Source organism: Neophocaena asiaeorientalis, unplaced genomic scaffold (genome assembly GCF_003031525.2).
Source record: "Neophocaena asiaeorientalis asiaeorientalis breed wild unplaced genomic scaffold, Neophocaena_asiaeorientalis_V1.1 scaffold15, whole genome shotgun sequence".
Lineage (NCBI taxonomy): Eukaryota > Metazoa > Chordata > Mammalia > Artiodactyla > Phocoenidae > Neophocaena > Neophocaena asiaeorientalis.
This window is the reverse complement of record NW_020185328.1, coordinates 3,055,267-3,077,196: the sequence shown is the minus strand read 5'-3', so window position 1 is coordinate 3,077,196 and position 21,930 is coordinate 3,055,267. Positions and strand designations below refer to the sequence as shown.

The 21,930-nt window shown below is 33.0% G+C and overlaps 1 protein-coding gene across 3 annotated transcripts in view; it reads right to left on the bottom strand.

Moving 5' to 3' along the window:
• Positions 1–21,930, bottom strand: part of LRRC7 (leucine rich repeat containing 7) — a 374,132-nt gene that overhangs the window by 85,987 nt on the left and 266,215 nt on the right. For all 3 annotated transcript variants that reach the window (XM_024734618.1, XM_024734620.1, XM_024734619.1), the window contains 7 exons: positions 19,762–19,831; positions 17,710–17,809; positions 15,306–15,430; positions 12,980–13,228; positions 7,719–7,919; positions 712–823; positions 319–499 (listed from right to left, as the gene is read on the bottom strand). In XM_024734618.1, the coding sequence (XP_024590386.1) occupies positions 319–499; positions 712–823; positions 7,719–7,919; positions 12,980–13,228; positions 15,306–15,430; positions 17,710–17,809; positions 19,762–19,831 (1,038 nt within the window). The remainder of the gene's footprint in view (positions 1–318; positions 500–711; positions 824–7,718; positions 7,920–12,979; positions 13,229–15,305; positions 15,431–17,709; positions 17,810–19,761; positions 19,832–21,930) is intronic.

Here is a 21,930-nt window from a genome sequence, read left to right as displayed (position 1 = left end):
GATGGTGAATGCCCAAATGTGTCACAATTATGTACTGAGGCAAACACAATTTTTGATTTTCGATTAAAAATTTTTTGGGTTCTATCATCTCAACCTGTTAATGTACTACCCTCACTCCCGTAAACAATGGTTTTGCTGTGTAAAATGGATTTATCCACTCTTGGAAATCCCAGGGGGACTACATTTGCTTACCTGCCCCTCTGTCTTCTATGCCACTCATGTGCTGAATACAATCCCCAAATTAAGAAGATTCCATTTTTTTAAAATGTTGCTGAAAATAAGCATTTGGGGACAGAAAAGAGGGAATTCTAAACACACCTGTTACCCCACAAAGAATTATGTACTGCCTCTTTAGCTGTTGTCTGCAAGGACCCCACTTTAACCCGGGTGTTAGAGGATCCTGAGGAAGCCTGGGAAGGCGAGTAGTCTGAGTAAGTGCCTGAGGAAACACTGTTATTCAGACAGTGAGTTTTGTCAACTTCAGACTCATCGGTTGATTCTGAAATGTAAACAGGAAATTATTATAATGCTGTGAACATTGACAAGTATAAACACAGAAAGGCAAGTATGAAAAACAGCATACCAATGAATGTTAGAGATACATATTTATAAGATATTTCTATCGACTATGGTATATCATAATTTACAACTGGTGATTCATCATGCACATGCATTTGTGGCATATTTTCCACATCAGGTTCACAATGTTACCTTTTTTGTCCTTCCCTAGCAGAACAAGTTTGGGTGGGTACAGAGGGGTCTCAGCTAATGAAGGGTGAAGTTCCCCAATCCTCATTTCATTAGCTGGATGAACAAAAGAATCCTGAGAGATATAATAATACAGGACAAGGAAAGTAAACATTTAAACATTGGTTAACCAAGATGGCAATATCTTTATTTGGCGCAGATACAAGATGGGACTCCAGAATTAAATTCACCGTGGCGCACTAGGAGAAGTGAATCATATGTATCTCTGAGGTAAGCACTAAAATGTTTTGTTTTTCTAATTTAAATGAGACCATTTATTCATCAGACATTTTTTGAAAGTTGTTTATATGCCTGGCACTGTGCAAAGAACTGTGGAGTTTCCAAAGAAAGACAAAATGTCACCAATGCCCTGTGGGAGTTTACAGTCTAGTTAGGGAGATAGATATAACTCATAAAACAGGACTGAATTATAATAAGTCATATATAAGTAATACAATACATAATCTATAACATATAAACATGTAAGAGTTCTAAGGAATGGACTCTTTTAAGAGTTCTAAGAGGAATATATTACTGACCAACTAGTTTTTTTTTTCAAATATTAACAAAGTTAATGCACAATTGGGCCCTATAAATACTGCTTTTACTGCCAATCTCCCTCTTAAATTCCTACTGTTTCCCAAGCGATCTTCTCAGTTTCTTTAGTTTTACCATGCCTTCTTCCAAGGGTTTCTAGTTTTCTCATGATCAATCTAGCCTGCTAAATCTTCACTCTACATCCTTTCACTCAGTATAATGAGCAACATTGGTATAAGAATATAATTTTATGACAAATAAACATATTTAAAAAAAACGATGAATTTTAAACTTCTGTAATTCAAATGATTATTCCCGGTTAACCAGGTAGTGGGAGGACATTAGGAAAAGCAAAATTCTCACTTCCTTCTAGATATAAAAATGGCTTGTTTACACTCAGGAGGAAGTAGTGATATAAATTTGTGCACAGCAGTTATCTTTCTGTCTTTTCCCCTTAAGCTCAATTTGAATTCAAAGAAGAATTTTCAGTTTTTTTCATTCATTAGTACTTGTTTGTTTGAACATTAATGTAATACATTTAGAAGTATTTTGTTAAATTGGAGAAAGAATACACTTGAGGACAAAATATAATAATGAAATGGTTCCTGCCTTATAACTAATTGGTTGGTAATATCAGATAGAAACTCTTACTATACATTTTGCCTACCCCCGCCCGCCACCGCAAACCTGGGTATATCTGACATTTTTTAAAAAAAATAATATTTCAGTGGGAGAAGACTGGACGATCATCTAGTGCAGTCCTTTCTTTTCCTAGAGGTGGATTCTGAGACTCAGTGAGGCCCAGGCTTACATAGATAAGTAGACAAAGATCCAGCATGGAGGTAGGATTCCTTTGGGCTCTAGTCCGATGATTATCCCTTACATTGCTGCCTCCTGGTTAGCTCAGCTTGAGCATATTAGAGACTTAACATGCAGTATTGTATATATTTGAAGAGGAACGGAAAAGAGAATGGGATTGATGGAAATTCTGGAGATGAATAGGAAAATCTGTGTTTTCATGGATTTTGAAAATTATTTCGAAAGTTTAGCATAAGAAACCTTGGATATAGTTTTGAGTTGAGAGAATAGAGTAAAAGCCTTCACACATCTTTAGAGACATGTATTAAGTAGAAGCAGATGCAAGTTTGAGAAATGGTACTATGAAAGGCATAAAATATGTTAAGACTTTCAAAAATTTTTCAGTTACAAAGTGGCATATTTCTGTTTTATTCCTGCTTTACCACTTATTAATCAGGTTGCCTTGAGCAAGTCACTGTAACTCTCTGGATCTTATTCAATTTATCAATAAAATGAGGGTAATAGATAATAAGAATTAGTGCAAATTTCTGTCTAATACTAACATTCTATAAATATCAATATAACTTATTTGTTGAAATAATATTTTAAAAAGGAAATATTCTTATGACATTTTAATATAGAACTATAAGCATTTTGTTTTAGTCAAAAACAAATAAACAAAATAGTTGTATAAGTACAGAAATGTAAATATAGTTAAGGATTTCACTACTTTTTTTTCCCCTTATGCCTTACACATTCGGTACTCAAGTTATCTTTTATGTATAGATCAAACATTTACACTTGTATCTCACAATTGTGACTGGATCTCTGCATGGCAGCTATAGTTTGACTTAAATTCTAGTCTCTGACGCTGCTCAAGAATTTCTATTTTGAATCAAAAAAGAGCCCTCATGACTGGGAAGAATGATATCAGCTAATCACGAACTTATATCTCTTCTCTAGAATTCTGTGGTCCTCCACCTAGGTAGAGGACTACTACTGAAGCAAGAGTAATGGATTTACACTGACCCAGTTAGACTCTCTTATGTTTATGAACAAAATGATGATGATGATGATGATGGTGGTCATCAGTTAAGAAGAATCTATTACCTGTCTACTATTGTGTTACTAGGCTAAACACTATATTTTGTCCCTGTTGATTATTTAAATGATAATCTTATTTTTAATGTTATTTATTATTTTAAGTTGTTTATTATTATCACCTTTGTTTTACAAGTAAAGAAATGGAAGTTCAGGGAGGTAAGCTAATAATTTCAAGTCACAATCTTAATAGGTGGTAGAGCTGGGATTTGAACTGGAATCTGTTCTTCTCGAAGGTCTTCTATGGGATACTGTATATGCTATATTGTCTATCCTAAGAAAAGCTCACTTCTCAAATGGGCTTCACATAACAAAGTTAACTATCCAACAAAGGAAATTAATAATTGGCTTTGCCTCTATAAAGTCTTTTATAAATAGCTGGAAGAATCAAGTTCATGTTGGAAAAGTGGGTGAAGCTTTTGGGACTACTTCTTTGGGTGAAGACAGTGGAAGTTACTAGTAGGGAATCAAATTTAGTGGAGTTCCCATTGTAAGTAAATTGAGCCATATTTTTTTCTGGTGAGGGGACAGAGATTGAGGGGAAAGAAAAGGTAAAAATTTTATTTTTTTTTAACCCCATTGCCCTTCCACTGGTCAAACTAAATCTTGGCTGACACTGCTGTAGTGAAAGGGAGCCTAAAGCCTAAGGTAGAAGTCAAAGGGGGAAGAAAGCTTATGCCTGAGCTTTCGAGTCAAAATAAATAAAGGCATTAATAAAAGCATTTAAGGAAACTTTCAAGGGTAATTGACTATTCTCTTTTTCCTGGAGAAAGATGTGATTCCTCTACAGAGAGAAATTGGACTGAGTCTCCTAAGAAATGGAAAAGTGCCTTCCTTTATGAAAGTGGTTAATGCAAGCTAGCGACTCACAGAAGTATTAAAGGAGAATGTGGCAGGGTCTCCCTCTCTTGTGGATGGGAAAGGAATGGTCATTTACTGCAGATTTCCTCTGTGCCACGAACTGTGCTCAGAACTGTTATAAATATTCTCATCTGATTTCATCTCCACAAAATCTCTGAAAGACTGTTATTATTATCTGTATTTTTAAAGATAAGAAACCAAGGCTCAGAAAAGTTTCAGTGACTTGTCAAGGTCATACAATTGGTAACAAGGTGGAGTCAGACTTTGAATTCATGTCTTCTACACTTAAGTCCTTTCCCCCGTTCTGAAAACTGTGCTCTTGAGGCACTCACAGTGCTGTTGCTAATTCACAGGGACACATGGGTTACTTTAAATATTTGAGGGGAAAAAAGCAATACTTGACATCAGTCAGATACTGTGAGAACTGCTACCTTGAGGTAGCTCTCAGTTTCAACGTTAGATTGCACACTTCTTTTGATTAATAGTCTGTGTGAATCTGGGTTTTTGGTGGTTGCTGTGATAAAAAATAATCAAGTGCCACTCGAAAATCAATGTGAAATTAGAGTTGTAGTACCCAATATGATTCCAAGGTTTGAGAAGGCAGGTGGTGTCCAACAGGTGCACACATTCCATGAGTAAGTAGTTTTGGTTATTTAAGAATGAACTAAAACTATTATTTTCTCTTTCAATTTATGTGTATTGTTTTTTCAAATAGCCACTAAGTGGGGCATAAGTATTTACTAAGTTGTTCAGACCTAACAATAATAATTGGAACTGTCAGGTATTTCTTGGCTATCACTGTATATTAACCCCTGATACTTTTGAGCCTTTGAAAATTTGATTTTAAGTCTCATAGGCTTTGATTTTTACACATAAATAAAATCTGGCTCCTTAAAAACTGTTTCTAAGTCACCCAGTCTATGGTTTTCTGTTATAGCCATCCAAATGGACTGATACTGGGGGAAAAACAAATGTAATCTGCACAAGGCATGTATGAAGGAAAATGGGAGCAGAGGAGAACCTTCATATCTCTCTGACCTCCTTGTTCTTATGGTTCTCTTGGCCATATTCTCTAGGTTAAAACTCTTGGCATAGGGTTGCAAATAGAAAGTGATCAATAAATGATATATCTTTCCTTTTCCCTCTTTCTCTGCTGCATTTGTAACCTATTTACCTTGCTTCTTTCTGTTTTCTGCTTTTGCTTCTGCTTACCTCTGTTTGTTTTTTCTTGGTTTTCCATATTTAACAACATGGATAAATATGTCATACAGTGTGTGATGCCCTCTTCCACCTTCTTGGTAGCATGATCTAAATAATGATGACCCAAAAATGGCAGGCACAGGTAAAACATATAATAAAAATGCATAGTATACACTGATCAGCTAGACACTTGGTTATTTGTATTTATTATATCTGGAAGTAGAATAGAATTAGGGCCCCTTAATTTGGATGCAGTAATGAGAAGGGAGGATGATACAGAAAAGGACATCTCCTAGCCCTAGGATGGCTAAAAGTTGGGCATAGAAGATCTAAAATCTCAATTTTAGAAAAAATATTGATATTATCAGTGAAATTTCTATTCAAGAGGAAAAGGCTAGTAGATGAAGAAAACTAAGAAAAAGTGGGGCGAATCATAGAAATAAATATGAAGCTGAAAGTTGAGCTTCAATCTTACTTAGCTTGGCTACTTTAGCAAATTAAGAAGATTAGATAGGCAATACAAAGTCACTATAGTGTTTTTTTTAAGGAGGACAAGATTAGATGTGTGTTTAAGAAGATCATTAGCAAGGCAATGGGGGGCTTGGGACAAGGTAAGCCAAAAAATTGACAGTTTTTACAGAAATGCAGGACAGAGTTGAGGACCTGAAGAGATAGAGGAGATATACTTAGATGAAAATGTATAGGAGTAGTGATTGGAAGGGGCAGGGAGTGGGGAGAAAAAAGGAAGAAGAAATCAAGATGCCTCCCAAATTTCTAGCTTGAGTGAACCGGTAGATAATGGTGCCAGCTGAGATCAAGACCAATTATACTGAAGCAGAAGCAAGTTTGAGGAGGAAACATTAAAATTAATTTGGATTTGTTAAGTTTGAAGTGCTTGTGGGACAATTTTAAGATTTTTTTTTTTACTATTGGGATATTATTAAATTCATGACCAAAGCCATCTTTGTCTCATCTCTCCCATCCCTGTAGTAAGCAATTTTAGGATCTACGTATTTTGCAGTAGTTATTCAGTTTGTGGGTTATCATGACCTTACAGTTATATTGATGTTAAACTGTGATGACATGAGATATAAATATAAAGTGTATGTGTATTTAGGGTGTACCCACTAAATGTTAGTTTTCCTCCTTTTTATATTATTGCAGTATCTTAGAGATAAAAGAAAAGTATGTTGCTTTGCTATAGTATATCTGTAATGTTTTAGAGATGAAAAAGTACAATAATATGAGTTTTATAAGCAAAATGAAAAAAGCAATGAAAATAAATATTTACTTAAATTTTCTTCCCTAGATATCCAGCTATATTCCTCTCTTTTGGGTCAGGCTTGTACTTCCACTGGCAGATATGCACACCACGCTTATTTTTGCTTAAGCTTTCTTTTCTCTTTGCCTAGAATGCCTTCTTCTCTTTTTGACTTTAAAAGAATCACCTAATCTTTAATATGCAGTTCAATCTTAAGCATTTCACATAACTTTTAAAGTGCTTGGCAGTGACTGCTTATCACTCCACTTTCTTAGAGTATTATATTCTCCATCACACAACCAATGATGTTATCATGTTTTATATAATACATTCTCTAATGGCTTCATCTGTGTTAAGTTTACCTGGCTAGGCTCTCAATTATTTGGGGACTATTCACACATTTCATATTTCTTTTCTCTCTCTCACAGTGTTTAGCACAGTGCTAAATATACAGTTGGTGTTTAATGCAAAAAACTGATGCTTTGAACGCAGATTTGTAAAAGAGTTTTGTCAACCTAGATTTTTGAGCAGTAGGTACAGGAACTTCTAGATGTACTCATATCAATTATGTTTCTAATGAAGATTAAAAGATGATAACCAAATTAGCTGAAGAGTAGATGAAATAGTACAGAGGTGGCATAAATGTAGTTGAATTCTTTTCAGACCACACAAATTGATAAGGATAAATATCTAATTCATTCTAAAATATAGAAACTAAGCTTCATATTAGATTCCGTAAAGCTAAATTTCAAAGTTATTGCCCCTTTTTATGTAATAGTGTTTCCTATAAACGGTGTAACCCAAACACAAAAACATTTTTAAAAATTGGCTCTAAATCTGATCAAGAATTTTACTGTTTTTGCATAATAATAACTTCATTTAGGTTTTTCTAATGACTCATACAATAAAAGTTTGGGGTAGTCAAAGGAATATGATGAAAATGATTTAATGCACTTACTGGCCAGGCCTACCTGGGTGAGCAAATTATTCCTTCTGTGTGTATTGGAACTTTTGGAGCTGTATTAATGATTTTACGCCATGAAGGTGCATTTATTAAATGCAACCTTCATAGTTTGGAAGAGTAGAGAGACTCATTTATACATTAGGAAAAAATGCACTTATCAAGGAAGATCTGTTCAGTTAAAAAAACATATCATTTAGTAATTCCAAAAAATCCAAACCACACTGGCAATTACCAATAACCTTGAAATACCTCCACTGTAATCTCCTTTGGGGCTACAGGCCACTTGTGTTCGTATTTTTCTTTCACAGTTTGCTCCGTGTTAGCAGTTGGATTTGAATTCTCAACACGCACTCCATGGCTTGGCTTACCCACCAGATTTTGAACAGATTTTACCATATTCTTTAAATCCTCTGGGTAAGGAGTTGGATATCGTTTTAGGTTTATTTCAACCTAGAAGTTTGTAAAAAGAAATTTAACATAAAAATACCTTCAGCAAGCATGTTCACAAAACTACGCCATTTTATGTGCAGTAATATAACCAAATGCAATATAGTGAGTGTTGAGCTGGCTGAAAAACTGTGTTGTAGGGTAGAACACACAGTGTTCTTTTCACATTCTGCCTCCTGGGACTTCTCCCCACCCCTGGCCACCTTTCTAGATTAAAAACAATTTTTGGATTATATCTTATGTTTAGGTCTACTCTATAGATGGTTGAAATAGCAGTAGGTCAAACACTTAAGTGATTGGTAATCTCTGAAAAGTTTAATCAAGTTACTATCAGCTGCTTTTATACTTTAGAGGCTGTTCCCTTACCTATCTTAATTATTTAAAAAGAATCATTTTGACATTAAAAATATCTTTGGAATATCAATGCAGGTGATGGGAGAAGACCCCAAAAGATTTACAAGTGAGTTATCATGTATTAAAAAATGGGGAGTTGACAGTATCTGCCATCCAATATGCACCAGCTCTGTGTTAATTAGCATGTTACATCAAAAGGTAGGGTAGCTAATTCTTGTTAATAACTAAAAAAAAAAATCCTTCAAGGAGGCTTTTATATTTAGTTTTTACCATAATAAAGTAACATGCTTTATAGGTTACATCTTACAATAAAGAGAAATAAAAAATTGAGAACATTGTCTAGGATATTCTAGGTAAATATGTATAATAATTATATATATATATATATATATATATAATTATTCTTCACATTTAATTCAGAGAGAGAAAATATCAGACATTCCATACAGAATATCCCACCTTCAGAGTACTTAAAATATACTTAAAATGGAATAGATACAAATTATCCAGGCTGATTAAAATGGAGTGGGAAGAAAAATAAGGGGCATATTTACTTGGCTTGGTTTAATCCAATAGTCATGTCTTTTTGAATCTGAGTAGAACCAACTTTACAAAATGGAATGATTTACGTGATAGTGGTGAGTATGTGTTGGGGAAAGTGTGTGTGAGGGTGCGTTGGGGGAGGGCAGAGGTGGAAGAGAAGCTGAAAGGGTAAGAAGAAAGAGGGGGATGAGAGATAAAAAGGGAAAGAGGGTGGGGCACACACATACCCACCCCCTCCACACCTATGTAACACATGGGATGTAAGAAACTATGATAGTGACATAGATCTGTGGATTATAAATATGAATTCAAACACTTTTGCTCATCTGCAGTTTTAGCAAATCCACCAACTTTGTTATTCTAGTATTTCATCTTCCTGTGGCTCTCTGTCCATGTCAGATACTGGGATTGGACTTCACTAGATGATTTTTAACATTCTTTTCAGAACTAAAGTTACAAAATTATTTTTCCAAGAAATTTTCGGGAAGCTGGTGAAAAACCATGTAAATTTGTTAGTGTAAATCTCATTGAAATGTAATTTAATCTTTAATATGCTGAAACAAATAGGATGAAGTTAATAATATAAACAAAGCTACAAAAATATAACCCAAGAAAAAAAGACTACCAAAAAACAAAAGTATAAGTTGTTAGAGTGTAATATAAGTATATCTCAGGGTACTTTATAATGCATTCTTAAATAAACATAAAAAGAATGATAGCCATGCTAGACAAAATCCATTGGGATGAATGCATTCTTGGATCTGCTGTTTAAATTGGTATTAGAAATATTAATCACAAATTGGATCTAAGTTTAAACATTATATTGTTGAACTTGTTTAAAAGTCCTTGATATCAAAGGACTTAAAAGTCAAAAAACTACATTTAAAAAATGTAAATTGTAGAATGGTGTGACTATTATGCCAATTAAGAACATCTTTTAATTTTTAATATGAATGAAAAATTACTTTCAAATAGGTTCTTAAATTAAAATTCTACACACCTTAAACAATCCTCAATATTAAAACTACACTTCTAAATTGAATCAAAGGCAAAAAATGGGATGTGTTCTTTTTTTTTAAAATAAATTTATTTATTTATTTATTTTTCGCTGTGTTGGGTCTTGGTTGCTGCACATGGGCTTTCTCTAGTTGCGGTGAGTGGGGGCTACTCTTCGTTGTGGTGCGCAGGCTTCTCATTGCGGTGGCTTCTCTCATGGCAGAGCACGGGTCCTAGGTGCATGGGCTTCAGTAGTTGTGGCTCGCGGGCTCTAGAGCACAGGCCCAGTAGTTGTGGCGCATGGGCTTAGTTGCTCCGCGGCATGTGGGATCTTCCCGGACCAGGGCTCGAACCCATGTCCTGTGCATTGGCAGGTGGATTCTTAACCACTGCACCACCAGGGAAGCCCCCTGGGACGTGTTCTTTCTTAGAATTAAATACATGGAGTAATGTAATCTAATTTTTGTAGATGCTGTGTCCCTTCTGACACAGAGGGCTATTTGCTAATGGCCATGGTACCAATATTTTCTGGTTATTTTATAACCAAATTAATGTTATATTTTGGTCACATCATGAGAATATATTTGGGCACTTTATCTGTGTAAAAATATTTAAATGTAGAAATAAAAGTGGAATTGCCATTAAGCTAATGAAACTTAAGCTTTAGGGTCTGTCACCTGCACGGGCTCTTTCCAAAGCCTTGTAAGGGGCCTTACTTATGTATTTACATGGTTATTTTATATTCTTTTCCTTAAAGAGGCTCCTCTCCAAATTGTGGAAGCTTCAGGTCTCATAAAACTTGGATTTGTTCCACCTATACAATAAGCTACTTGCTTCCCATTTACTAGTCTACTAGCAGAATTTACTGGACTTAGAGTCAGAAGACCCAAATTAAAGCCACAGATTTACCTGCAACTAGCTATCAGCCACAATCTTTCTGTTCAGTTTCTACTCATGTAAAATGGAATGATAATATCTTGGGTTAATCTAGAGCTCGAATGAGATAATAAATGTGAAGTCCCTTGAAAATGTATAATTTCTATGCAGAGATTAGATACTATTTCTAATATCAGATTCTTCTCATGTAATTTTTGAATCTGGAGTCTTTGGCAATCTAGTTTTATTATATATATGTCTAACTATAATACCTGTAACTGGATTTTTTTCAGGTTGTATGCAGCAATAACTATCATTTACTCATTATCTGCCATGTGATAGGCACCATGCAAAGTGTTTTATAGGAATATATAAAACTAATTATTATTAGTTATTTATATAATAAACAATACTTATTTTATTATTTACCATATGGATTTAATTATAAATGAATAATAAATAGTTATAATTAATAATATTAATTAAAATCTATAATTAATTATAATTAAATCTCATTTTAATTTCACAACACATTTGTGGCATCTGTTACCATTTTACAGAAGGAAAACAGGGGCTCAGATGGTGTAAGTTACTTGAAGGTGATACAGCTACAGGAATCAATGCCCATATTCAACCTCAGGTCTAACTCCAAAGCTTATGCTTCACAAGTGTTACTTGGCTCAGAGCTATTCTCTGGTATAGGTACAGCATATATTTGTACAATTTTGTGGAAGAAATAGGGTAAATCTAAAGTGTGAATTTTATTGAGTTAAATAAGATAATTTCAATTTTTAAAACATAAAGTTAACATAATATTTTATAATTAAAAAAATGAAAGTATAGTATTTTATAATTCTGTTATGTTTGTAAGCTCTCTAAAAGCATATTTTATACACTTCTACAGATTGTTTTGCCTCTCTACTTTTCAATGCATGTGTGAAGTGCTTCAGAAATGAATAGCTATGATCATAAACACAATTATGTTAATAGTTCAGTAATGCCCAGTTAGTTTCTTTATATTGCTAAATATATAGGCTATAAATATTCCCTTATTCTAATACAGAATATATGTAATAGGTAGGAAAAATTTGTCAATTATGTTCTTACCAAAATGTTGTGTTTATCACTCACCATAAAGTATTTGCTCATTTTACAGGTACATTTTATTAAAATCCAATATTTTTACTGAAATGTTATTTTATTTTGGAAAATAGAAGTGTTTCACAACATTCTATATATCTCAGATCTTAAGAAAGTGCAGTAAATGCAAATAGTAGCTGCAAGATGTTGGAGACTCCCAAAGATTTAGCAATGAAGAAAGAAATAATGTTAATAGCTAGGGCATTTAGAAGTGATACCTTGAATTCACAAAGAACTATGCTTTTCTTATATAATGATTAAATTATCATTTGATTTGACTGTAAATTCCAGTAAGAGAAATAATAGTTAATGCTTTGGTTATTATTGTTAAATATCTTTTTCTAGGAATTAATTGGAACATTTTACATAGAAAGGAAACCTATAGCAATTTTAGTTAGGATTCTCAACTTGCCATATATTGTAGAAAGAATATATACACAGAATAAGAATTTAGTCCATTACATGTGGATAAGGTTTACAAAATATGTAGTGTTCTTCCACATCCCATTAAGATTTTTTTTCATTAAACTCTTCAATACCACACCCACTGAGATAAGGAAGCCCTATATGCCAGAATTCCCAGGCCAATCTTCTCTTACAGGAATTCTCATCATCTGTGCCTTCAAATTAAAAGGAAATTGATGCTTTTCAACAGATGTCCATCTTTGGGCTCAAAGTCCACTCTCAGCAAATTTCAAGTCAAATCTCATGCTGTTTTAGAATCAAGTTTTAGTTATTTAATCTCCCTCAGAATTGATATTACAAAAAAATGTGTGTATGTCTGGGGACAATTTAGATTGCATCAGTAGTGTCATCAACATTCTGCCCGACTATTGGTATTCCCACACTTTAAATAAAAATCTTGAAAAATAAGAACATAAATAAAAATGAAGCACCCAACTTAAAAACCATGCCAGATATCCCACCAGTAGGCACATCATATTGATGTTCCCTCCCCCTCTGGCTCAGTTCTCCCCACCCCATTGCCAATGTCAATGAATAAAAAATTAAACTGGGATCAAACACTGGCAATTGAAAGGTTTCTATATGATCAACATTTCTTACCCCAAATCATGCAGAACATACCCCGTAAACCACTGTTCCAAGGTTGCCTCTACGTAAGGGATTCTCCTACCCCAAACACCTAGGCCTACCTGTCTGCCACTTAGAGAGGGAAGAGTGGTGGATTGTGCTGCAACTGGCAATGGAGTACACATGCTCCTTTCCTGCTGGAGGCCACTTATACAACCCCATGCCAGCTGTGGGTCATTCTGGGGGACGGGCATATCTTGGATCTGCTGATCACACCTGGCCCATGGTGTGCAGCAATCGCCAGACAGTCTGGCAGGTTGGAGAGTAATCCCACGCTGGCCCCTTTCCCAGGGGGCTTGGCAGGAGTGATCCTGTGGGAGAAGGAATCTCCATTTTCTGGGAGAAAGAGGAGCACTGTAGCAAAACTTTCACTTTATCATTTTTCTATTCTTGATATTATTTTTTTCATTCTGGGTAATGCATTTAAAACAACCATCAGAAAATTAGTTTTAATTCTATGTAATAAAACAGAACAAATATCATATGAAGCTAAAGGGTCACAATTTCTTCACACAATGCACTTTCATACTAAACTAAACTAAACTAAACTTTCATACTTTCATACACTAAACACATTATAAGTAGGGCATTATACTCTAGTCTGTTTGGAAGTTGATGCCATAGGTCAGTGGTTCCCTTTAAAATTTTATGTAAATTAAAGGTAACATGGTACTAAATTTAATGTACATGTAATGAGCCAGAAGAGTATAATTAATTTAGTGCAAGATTTCAGCATATTCCATTCATCATCATACTTCCATGATGATTTATTTAGACATTTGTTTGTGTTCTAATTTGTCCAATAGCCAATGGCATTGGAAATACTCAAATTGGTCAAAACCAAGTAGTTTGAGATTTTGGAAACACATATTATTTCACCAATATATAAAATAAATCAAATATAAATAAACATAGAGAAAATGTACTCTAAAGTATAATGAACCTACTCTAATTATAATCAAACTTGATCACATAACACACAAACAGGGCTTCTAAATGTCTGTTTGCATTTGCTATATTTTATGCTTTCAATGACACATATACCAGTATTAAATGCACTCTTTTCTTCTTGGAGCCTTTGAATATAGGTTTCTTTTTAGGAAGAAGTATGTAGTTTTTGACATTCAATGAAGTAAAAGAATAAATCAGAGGTCCAGTATAGAATGCATCATCCATTGGTTCTGGATTTAACATATAAATTCCTTACAAGAAGAACGGAAATGTTCTAAAGATCTTTTTTTGTTTATTTTTAGTTAAAAAATGTCTCTTTGGTTATTAGATAGCACTAATCAACCATTTAGAAACATTTTTTTAAGTCCAAATCTTTAATAAAATTGTCATTTTGATTTGGGAATCCATTTTGGTTTCTCCACAATGAAATAGGTAGGCTTTGTCAATTACCTTACTAATTCCAGTAAGGTTCTAGAGTATGCTGGTTTAAGAAAAAAGTTTAGAAAATGTGGGAATGAGGGGATAGAAAAGAACACATCACACAATCCAGATCTATTAATAGGATGCATATACAATTACTTATGTAATTAGTCACTAAGGGTGAGAGCTGTTAGTATCCATGATGGAAAAAGTGCAAAAATAATACCATAAAAAATTGATGAGAGATTCAAGATGTTGCCATGATGATAACATGAAGACCTGATGTTGATATAATCCATATAAATTCTGTTATTTTCAAATTTATATAATGTAAAAATACAGATTTTAAAATTCCGACCTTGTTACTTGACTTAGATTAGTGCCAATAAAGCATTTTTTAAAATATGCTTTAAGGTGAAAAATTTTAAGTAATTTTCCCTAAGGGACCTCACCTACTCTTAGGCTCTTACCTTCATTAAAACTTGTCCTCACACTTAAGAAAACTCATAAAGTCTTCTCAAATATTCCAGAGACATAGAATCTTTCTGAGATTTTAATGCCAATGTAATATATTAATCCATTGGTTCTTTCATAAATGTGTATTTTGGCTTCACACAGTCTGCATGATGCCTTGCCTTGATCAGTGATTTAAAAAAAACACATTTCAGTGTTTCAAAGAGGTAATAAGGTGAAGCCCATCACCCAGACTTTTTTGTTTGATTTTTAGGTTGTTTTCTTTTTGGCTTTCTCTCAGCTTGAATCTCTTTCATGTTGCTATTCTGTAAGATGGGGTGGCATATGAAATTTGCTCAGTCAGGATGTTAGTCTCATTCCGAAGCTCAAAAGTGCTTCCAAAATCATCATCCTGCTATAATGAAAGGTATCACCATGAGACTTTAAGATGTATCTGACCTTCTAGCAGAGGTCAGTCAATTAGTCCCAAAGGCTATTTGAATAATAACAATGAACAAATAAAAATAATGAGAAGAAAGAGGAAACAAAAATTAAAAGGTTCACCTTAACTTTCCCAGCATTTTCATCATCTTCCTTTTTTTCTTCAAATTCAAAGGCAACAGTCATGCGTTGTTGTCTCTGTTCTTCCCACAGTGTAGGGTTAAAGCTGTCACTGTCTGACTGGAAATCTACAGTTAGATTCCAAAGTGTTATTGCTTTTTTTAAAAAACATAAATTGTTATTTAACAGAGCTTAGTACGCTATGCAAAAAATGGTGATAGGTACTAAAAACAAATACAAAAAGAAAAGGAAAAATAAAGAAACAGAAAGAAAGAAAGAAGTAAAGAGGGAAAGAAAGAAAGAAAAAGAAAGAAGGAAAGAAAGAAAAAGAGGGAAAATATTCCCCTCATATTTGTTACATAGTCTTTTAACATCTTAACTCACATTCAGCTTTCTTAAGTATACATTAATTATATATTGGGGTAGAGAAGTTTTCCAGTGTTGAGAATGAGCTCTCCATAACCTAATTATGATAATAGAGCTGAATTAGGTATTTTAAACCATTATCTCTATTAATCTTCAAAACAGCACCATGGTAGAAGTAATATAATCCTCAATTTAATAATGAGAAAACTATAGCTGAGTTTTAAGAAACTTGTTCAAAGCCATGCAGCTTCTCCATGGACAATGCAGGATTCTATACCATGACTGTGTGATTATAGAGTCCATAACTGTAACCACTAAATGCTATTAGGATGTTATAAAAGGTACTACATAACTTTGGTTTTGCAATAAACTGTCCAAGATTGCAAACTTTCTTGTCATTGTTCTTTTGTGTGTCTGGTAGGGGGCAATGTAGTGGTGCTTGGTTTTATGGTAAAAAAGCATTTGGAAAATAGTCTTTAACATTCAGGTCTCAATTAATCTAAATGTGTCTCAAATTAACAGGGAAAGGAAATGGCTTATCAATCTTTAATTTATATGTTGGTTAATGGTAATACCTTCTTTGCAACAATCCTGTGAAGATCACATGAAAATGCAATAAAAGCACTTCCCAAAGGATAACCTTTATTATATAAAACTTTGTGTGTTGCAAGGATTTCTGCAAATTCACTCATTACACTTCTGCTTGAAAAACCAAAGGGTGACTTGCTTAAATTTCAAGAAAACTTTTCTGTTACCAACTCTGCTTTCCTCAAAGGAAAACAAAGTGAAACAAACTAGGCTAATTCCTTAACATCACATCTTACCTAACTAGATCTACCTCATTCCATGGAACAATTTAGGGATTTAATCTGTCAGACTAGATCTCAGAAATGGCCAGAAAATATGAGACACTTCATTTTCCCCTATAGCCTTTCAAAATGAAATATTTTGTTAATCTAGGGATATTAAAATGAAAATGTAAGTAAAGTTGCATGAATAAAACAATCCTTATTTAAGACTCTTGTTATACCCTATGTAAACACAGTGGCATTTCTTTCATAAATTCAAAAGATCAATTTTACTGAAGCCTGAAGAATACATATGAAACAATCTTTCCTTTTTCTACTTCTGTAAGTCAAAATTTGAATGAAAATATCCTAAAATATTTCAAAATGATTCATTTCCCTTTTTAAGTAAAAAAACCTAAAGACATTTATTATAGTTATCCTGAAAATAATAACTACATAAGCAAATAGTTTCTTTTAAAAGTTGGTCTCTTTTAAATGGGTTGGGTGGATTTAATCCATGGGTGGATTAAAGTGGGTTTACTCTTTCAAGAATTACTATTACTGTTAGACTGTGGTAAATGTGCATGACAGCCTGTGCTGGCTTGAGCTAAGGGGCCTGTGCTGAATTTCAAATGGTAAAGGATAAAGCTCCTTTAAAAATTTTATGAGTAATGTGATCATAGAAGAGAAAATTTTATTATTGAAAAAGGTTTAAGTTTTTCAAAAATTATTCCTATCATAATTGCTGACATTGTTTAGGAAAACTCAACTTGAAAAATTAGTCGTTTGCAAGTCATCTCTTTACGGTTGACTCTTAACATGAAATAATTTGGGGCCTGAGATCAGGACTAAATGTTTAAATTGTATTCATAAAATTCGTGAATGCAGGAAATAAACCAACTTATCTTACTTAAGATCTGACTCTTCTTAGCTCATTTCAACTGGCTAGGTATCACCTTCGGTTAACTAGTCCTGGGTTTTGCAATCCACCAAGAAAAGATGTCGCTCCTAAAAGTCAACATTATTTTCATGACAGATATAAAGAGGAAGAGTTATGTTTTTGAAATCTTACTTAGAATATTACAGTATGGAAGATAATTAGAGTTGCTTAGCATTAACCCCCAAATGATTTATGTGTGTCATGTAATTATGTGTCTTGCCCATGTGCCAGTATTGGCCAGAGATTAGAATAAAATTAATCCCTTTTATTCATAATCATACAAGCATAGGAGAAATTTCTACTGACTGTTTACCTTCATCACCACGAGGTTGCTGTGGAAACATGTAGTTAGTCAATACTCTTTGCTTTGTTTCTGGATGGGCTTCAGTTTGTAAAGGGATAAGGGCTTTGGACTGGAAGCAAAGGACATAAATTAGATTAATAAGATTGGAAGTATAAAGAATATTTCTTTTATATAGCATAAAGGTCAATAGTCTGGATGCACTGTGCTGAATGAACAGTTAAAGAAAAGTAAGGAAAAAGGTAATGAAATAAGAAAGTATAACATAAAATAAGACTATTGTAGAGGAATATTTTGAAATTCTAAGGTTTTCATAATGAGATTTTCTTTTTCTTTAGTACATTCTTCTACAAGACCTACTCATCTTCATTGAGTAATGTCAGTTTTGATCTTGAAGAGACCAAAATATGTCAAACTGTTTCAACTAAGTAAACTTTTGGTATAGTCCTATATTTTCATGAACTGTTGCCCTAAAAAATAAATGGAATTTGCTATCAAATTTATACTATACAAGATCATCTATGAATTTAATTAGGTTAAAACATAAGCATTCATTTTAAAGAGATTTTTGTAACCAAAGACAGGGTCCACATACACATAAGCAACAATCCTTGTATTTGATATATCACAATATATTTACCTATGGATGGTAACATTTAATTCTCTATTATTAATTTTATTTCAGAAATACTATTTATGAAGGTATTTTTTAGAACTTTTACATTATATACTATTTTTATAAAACATATTGGAAATAATATTATTTAATGTTTTAAAATACACTTATTTCATGACATTTATTAATAAGAGTGAAGCACAAAGGGTATTTGGGATACCAACTTGTCTCATGAAACTAAGTCAGAAACACATTAAATCGCTGTTCTAAATAAAAGCTAAATGGTGCAGCCACTGTTCTGTTCATTCTCCCACAAGAATAATAAATCATGACATTAGGGGATGTTTTTTTACAATGCAAGACTGTAGAAAATACTGTTCCATTAGCATAGTTCACGTTGATTCCAGAAATGATTTATTTATAATGATATATTGATGCTTTGAAAAATCTACAGTCCATTGGTAAGACTTGAATTTGAAGGACAATCTAATTTTTTTTAGTAGATGGAAGAAAGTGCTGTAATGACTGTAGGAATACAAACATTATTCTCACACTTATATTTCACATTTTGTAGAAGTTTATTTTAATTTTTTACAAAAGTAGCTCAATACCTATGTCTGAACAGTTCATTTACCAGTAATGCTGTTTTTATGCTCAGAAAATAATCATAACAAACTAAATCCAAGATGATTTGTTTTCACTTGGTAATTCATATTTTGGGATAGGATGTTTTAAAATTTTAGGATTACAAGAAAAAAGTAAAAAGAAGAAAAATAAACTATGTCAAAATCATCTATCACCAGTTTTTCTGGTGGTAAATCAGATGTCTTCAACTATTTCTTTTTATTTTCCAGTTAATAAAATTATTCATTAACACTCAATTACTAATTCAATTATAATCTATTTTCATAAGTATAAGAGTTAATATCAAAACAATTTCACAGAAGATACTGGTAATAGCAACAAAAGACATCACAAATTTTTTGAATAAAGTTTTAGAATTAAGTTGATTATAATTAAAAGCGCACACACACACACACACACACACACACACACAAAAGGAACATGGAGGATAATAATTCCCTCTTGTGGGAATTGTGGTAATGATTTCTTATTCTTTACCTTCAGAGGTATAATTAAAGTACATCCTCTGAGGACATGTATGTACCACCTAGAAAAATGATCATTTTGTGTATTAGATCTCTGAAAATGAAGTAGAAGCTAGATTGAAGCATTTAAAAGGGGTGAGAACTATAGTACTATTTGTCCACAGCAATGAAATACTTATTTGAATTATTACCTTTACAAAAATCTCTCCTCCAGGGGATAAAGAATCTATATTTTGCAGTGATTGTCAAAGGTACCTATTGGGAATAAGTTAGCAATTCAAAGTTTCAACTGTAGTTCATTTGAATAAACAAAATAAATCAGGTAATAAAAATTTTTACCTGATTGTCAGAAAGCCACAAAGCTGCAAGCTCCTTAAGTTTGGTAAATGAGAATGGTAAATTCTTCAATCTGCAAAAATAAGAAAAGTCTAATAGCATGGGTGAAGATGGATAAATGTCATTTTTATGAAGAATTTTTAAAAATACTGTAACTTATTTGTTTCATTCTTCTCTCTACTTCTTTTTCCATTGAGTAGCCTGAGCAAGCTTTTAAAAGTGAAAATCTTGAGTTTACAACTCTTCAAATGCTAGGATAAAACTGAAAATTGTTAACATGCCTTGTCAGACCTTATAAGATCTGGTCCTCCAAAACCTCTCCAGAGCTTCTTTGTTACTCTTTTCCTGACAGTCCCATTAGTTCCACTGGCCTTCTATCAGCCTACTCTGAGGATTAGCCAAGCTCTTTTCTTCTGTCTGGAATATTCTTTCTCCCATACTTCACTTAACTACAATTCCACATATTCTTTAGCTCTCAGCTTAAATGTCAGTTCCTCAAAGAAGCTTTTCTTGTCTCCTCATTTAAATTTCTTTCCTCAGTTTAATCTCAAAGCACTTTCATGGAACATATCACAGTTTGTAATTTTTTGTTTAATTTTGTGGTTATTTTTTTACTGTCTGTTATCCCCATAAAATTGTAGGCTCTATGAGGGCAAGAGGCCATTTCCACCTTACCTCGAAAGGAATTTACAGCTCCTGAAAGCGTGTCCTTTTGTTCTTTCCCCTTCATATATTGTGTAATAGATATTCAAAGAGGGAATCTTTAAAATTAGCACTTTGAGATAAGCGAAGTTGGCATCAGCCTTGGTATTCAATCAAAATTATCTATTTAGCTTTGGCTTCAGCCTGTGGAGGGCCAAATCACCAACTGCCTGCTTCAACATACTGTATGATATCCCTGAAATTGTGTATGATCAATATATTGTCATTACATGGGTTACCACCATAGCTAGTCAACAGAGTGAATAATACAAACAAGGCACACCAATGAATTTATTGTTATTTTCTGCATGTTCACTTTCAAATACAAACATTTTAGATATGACTTGGAATGAAAATTTCCTTGAAATTCTTTAATATGTTGGAATTCTATCAGTCAAATGATGAATAAATATATTTTGAGAACAGAAGTGGAAAATGTTATAATAATTAATAAGGATTGTGGAAGCAGTTAATTGTATATGCAAAAGCAATTAAGCACTATCAAATAATTTAATAAATATGAAAAGATATTGACAAGCCAAGAAACATATCAACAGACTGTGTATTAGCTAGGTAAGTTTAGGAAGGATATATAACCTTTCTGAGCTAACAGAAACTTGTAAAACATAAATAAGTATATAAAGAATAACAGGGATTAAATTATATCACAATTAATTTTAATATAATCATTTTTTATACTAGCATTTATAACATTAAACCAAACTGTCCATTAAAGTTTTCTAATTTTTTAGTTATTTAATTTAAGTCAGAAATTATGAAGTAATGTGTTATGAGGAGAAGTTTTTACATCATGTGGAGATGAATTAAAAGTAGAATATCAATTCTGCCACATAAAAATTACATGAGGGGAAAACTGTCCAGAATCATATACAATATCCATGATAAATCATCAGTCAAATCATAAATGTAGAGTGTGGAAAGAAACTGTCAGAAAAGGATGTTACCCTCATTTTTCCTTATTCTTCCAGTGACCACCATTGAAAGTGAGCATTTATTTAGTATCATAACTGTGTGGTGTATTGATCACAGGAGCAATCTTACAGTTGACAGTGTAAAAGAATCATTGTTCCTGAACTCTAATGACAAACTTCTAAAATTTATTACATTTTAAATATAAAATTGGAATAATCATGACTTTTGGATAACATTTAATATTTAATCTTTTATGCAAGCAGTTTATTCTCTGACAGTGATGTTCAACTTTAGCCTCAGCTTTGACTGAATGTTGATTTTAATCTCAGGTTAAGATTCATTGATTAATTCATCAATTTAAAAATATTAATTTGGCTCTATACTATGTTCCAATCACTGTATTAGAAGACAAACTAGCTTATATTTCTGGCCAGATGAAGTATTTTAAACTCCTACTATTATGAGATTCTCAATGTCTTATTAAAATCTTTTACATTGGCATTTAGCAATGTGTTGTCCTATGGTACATACTCACAT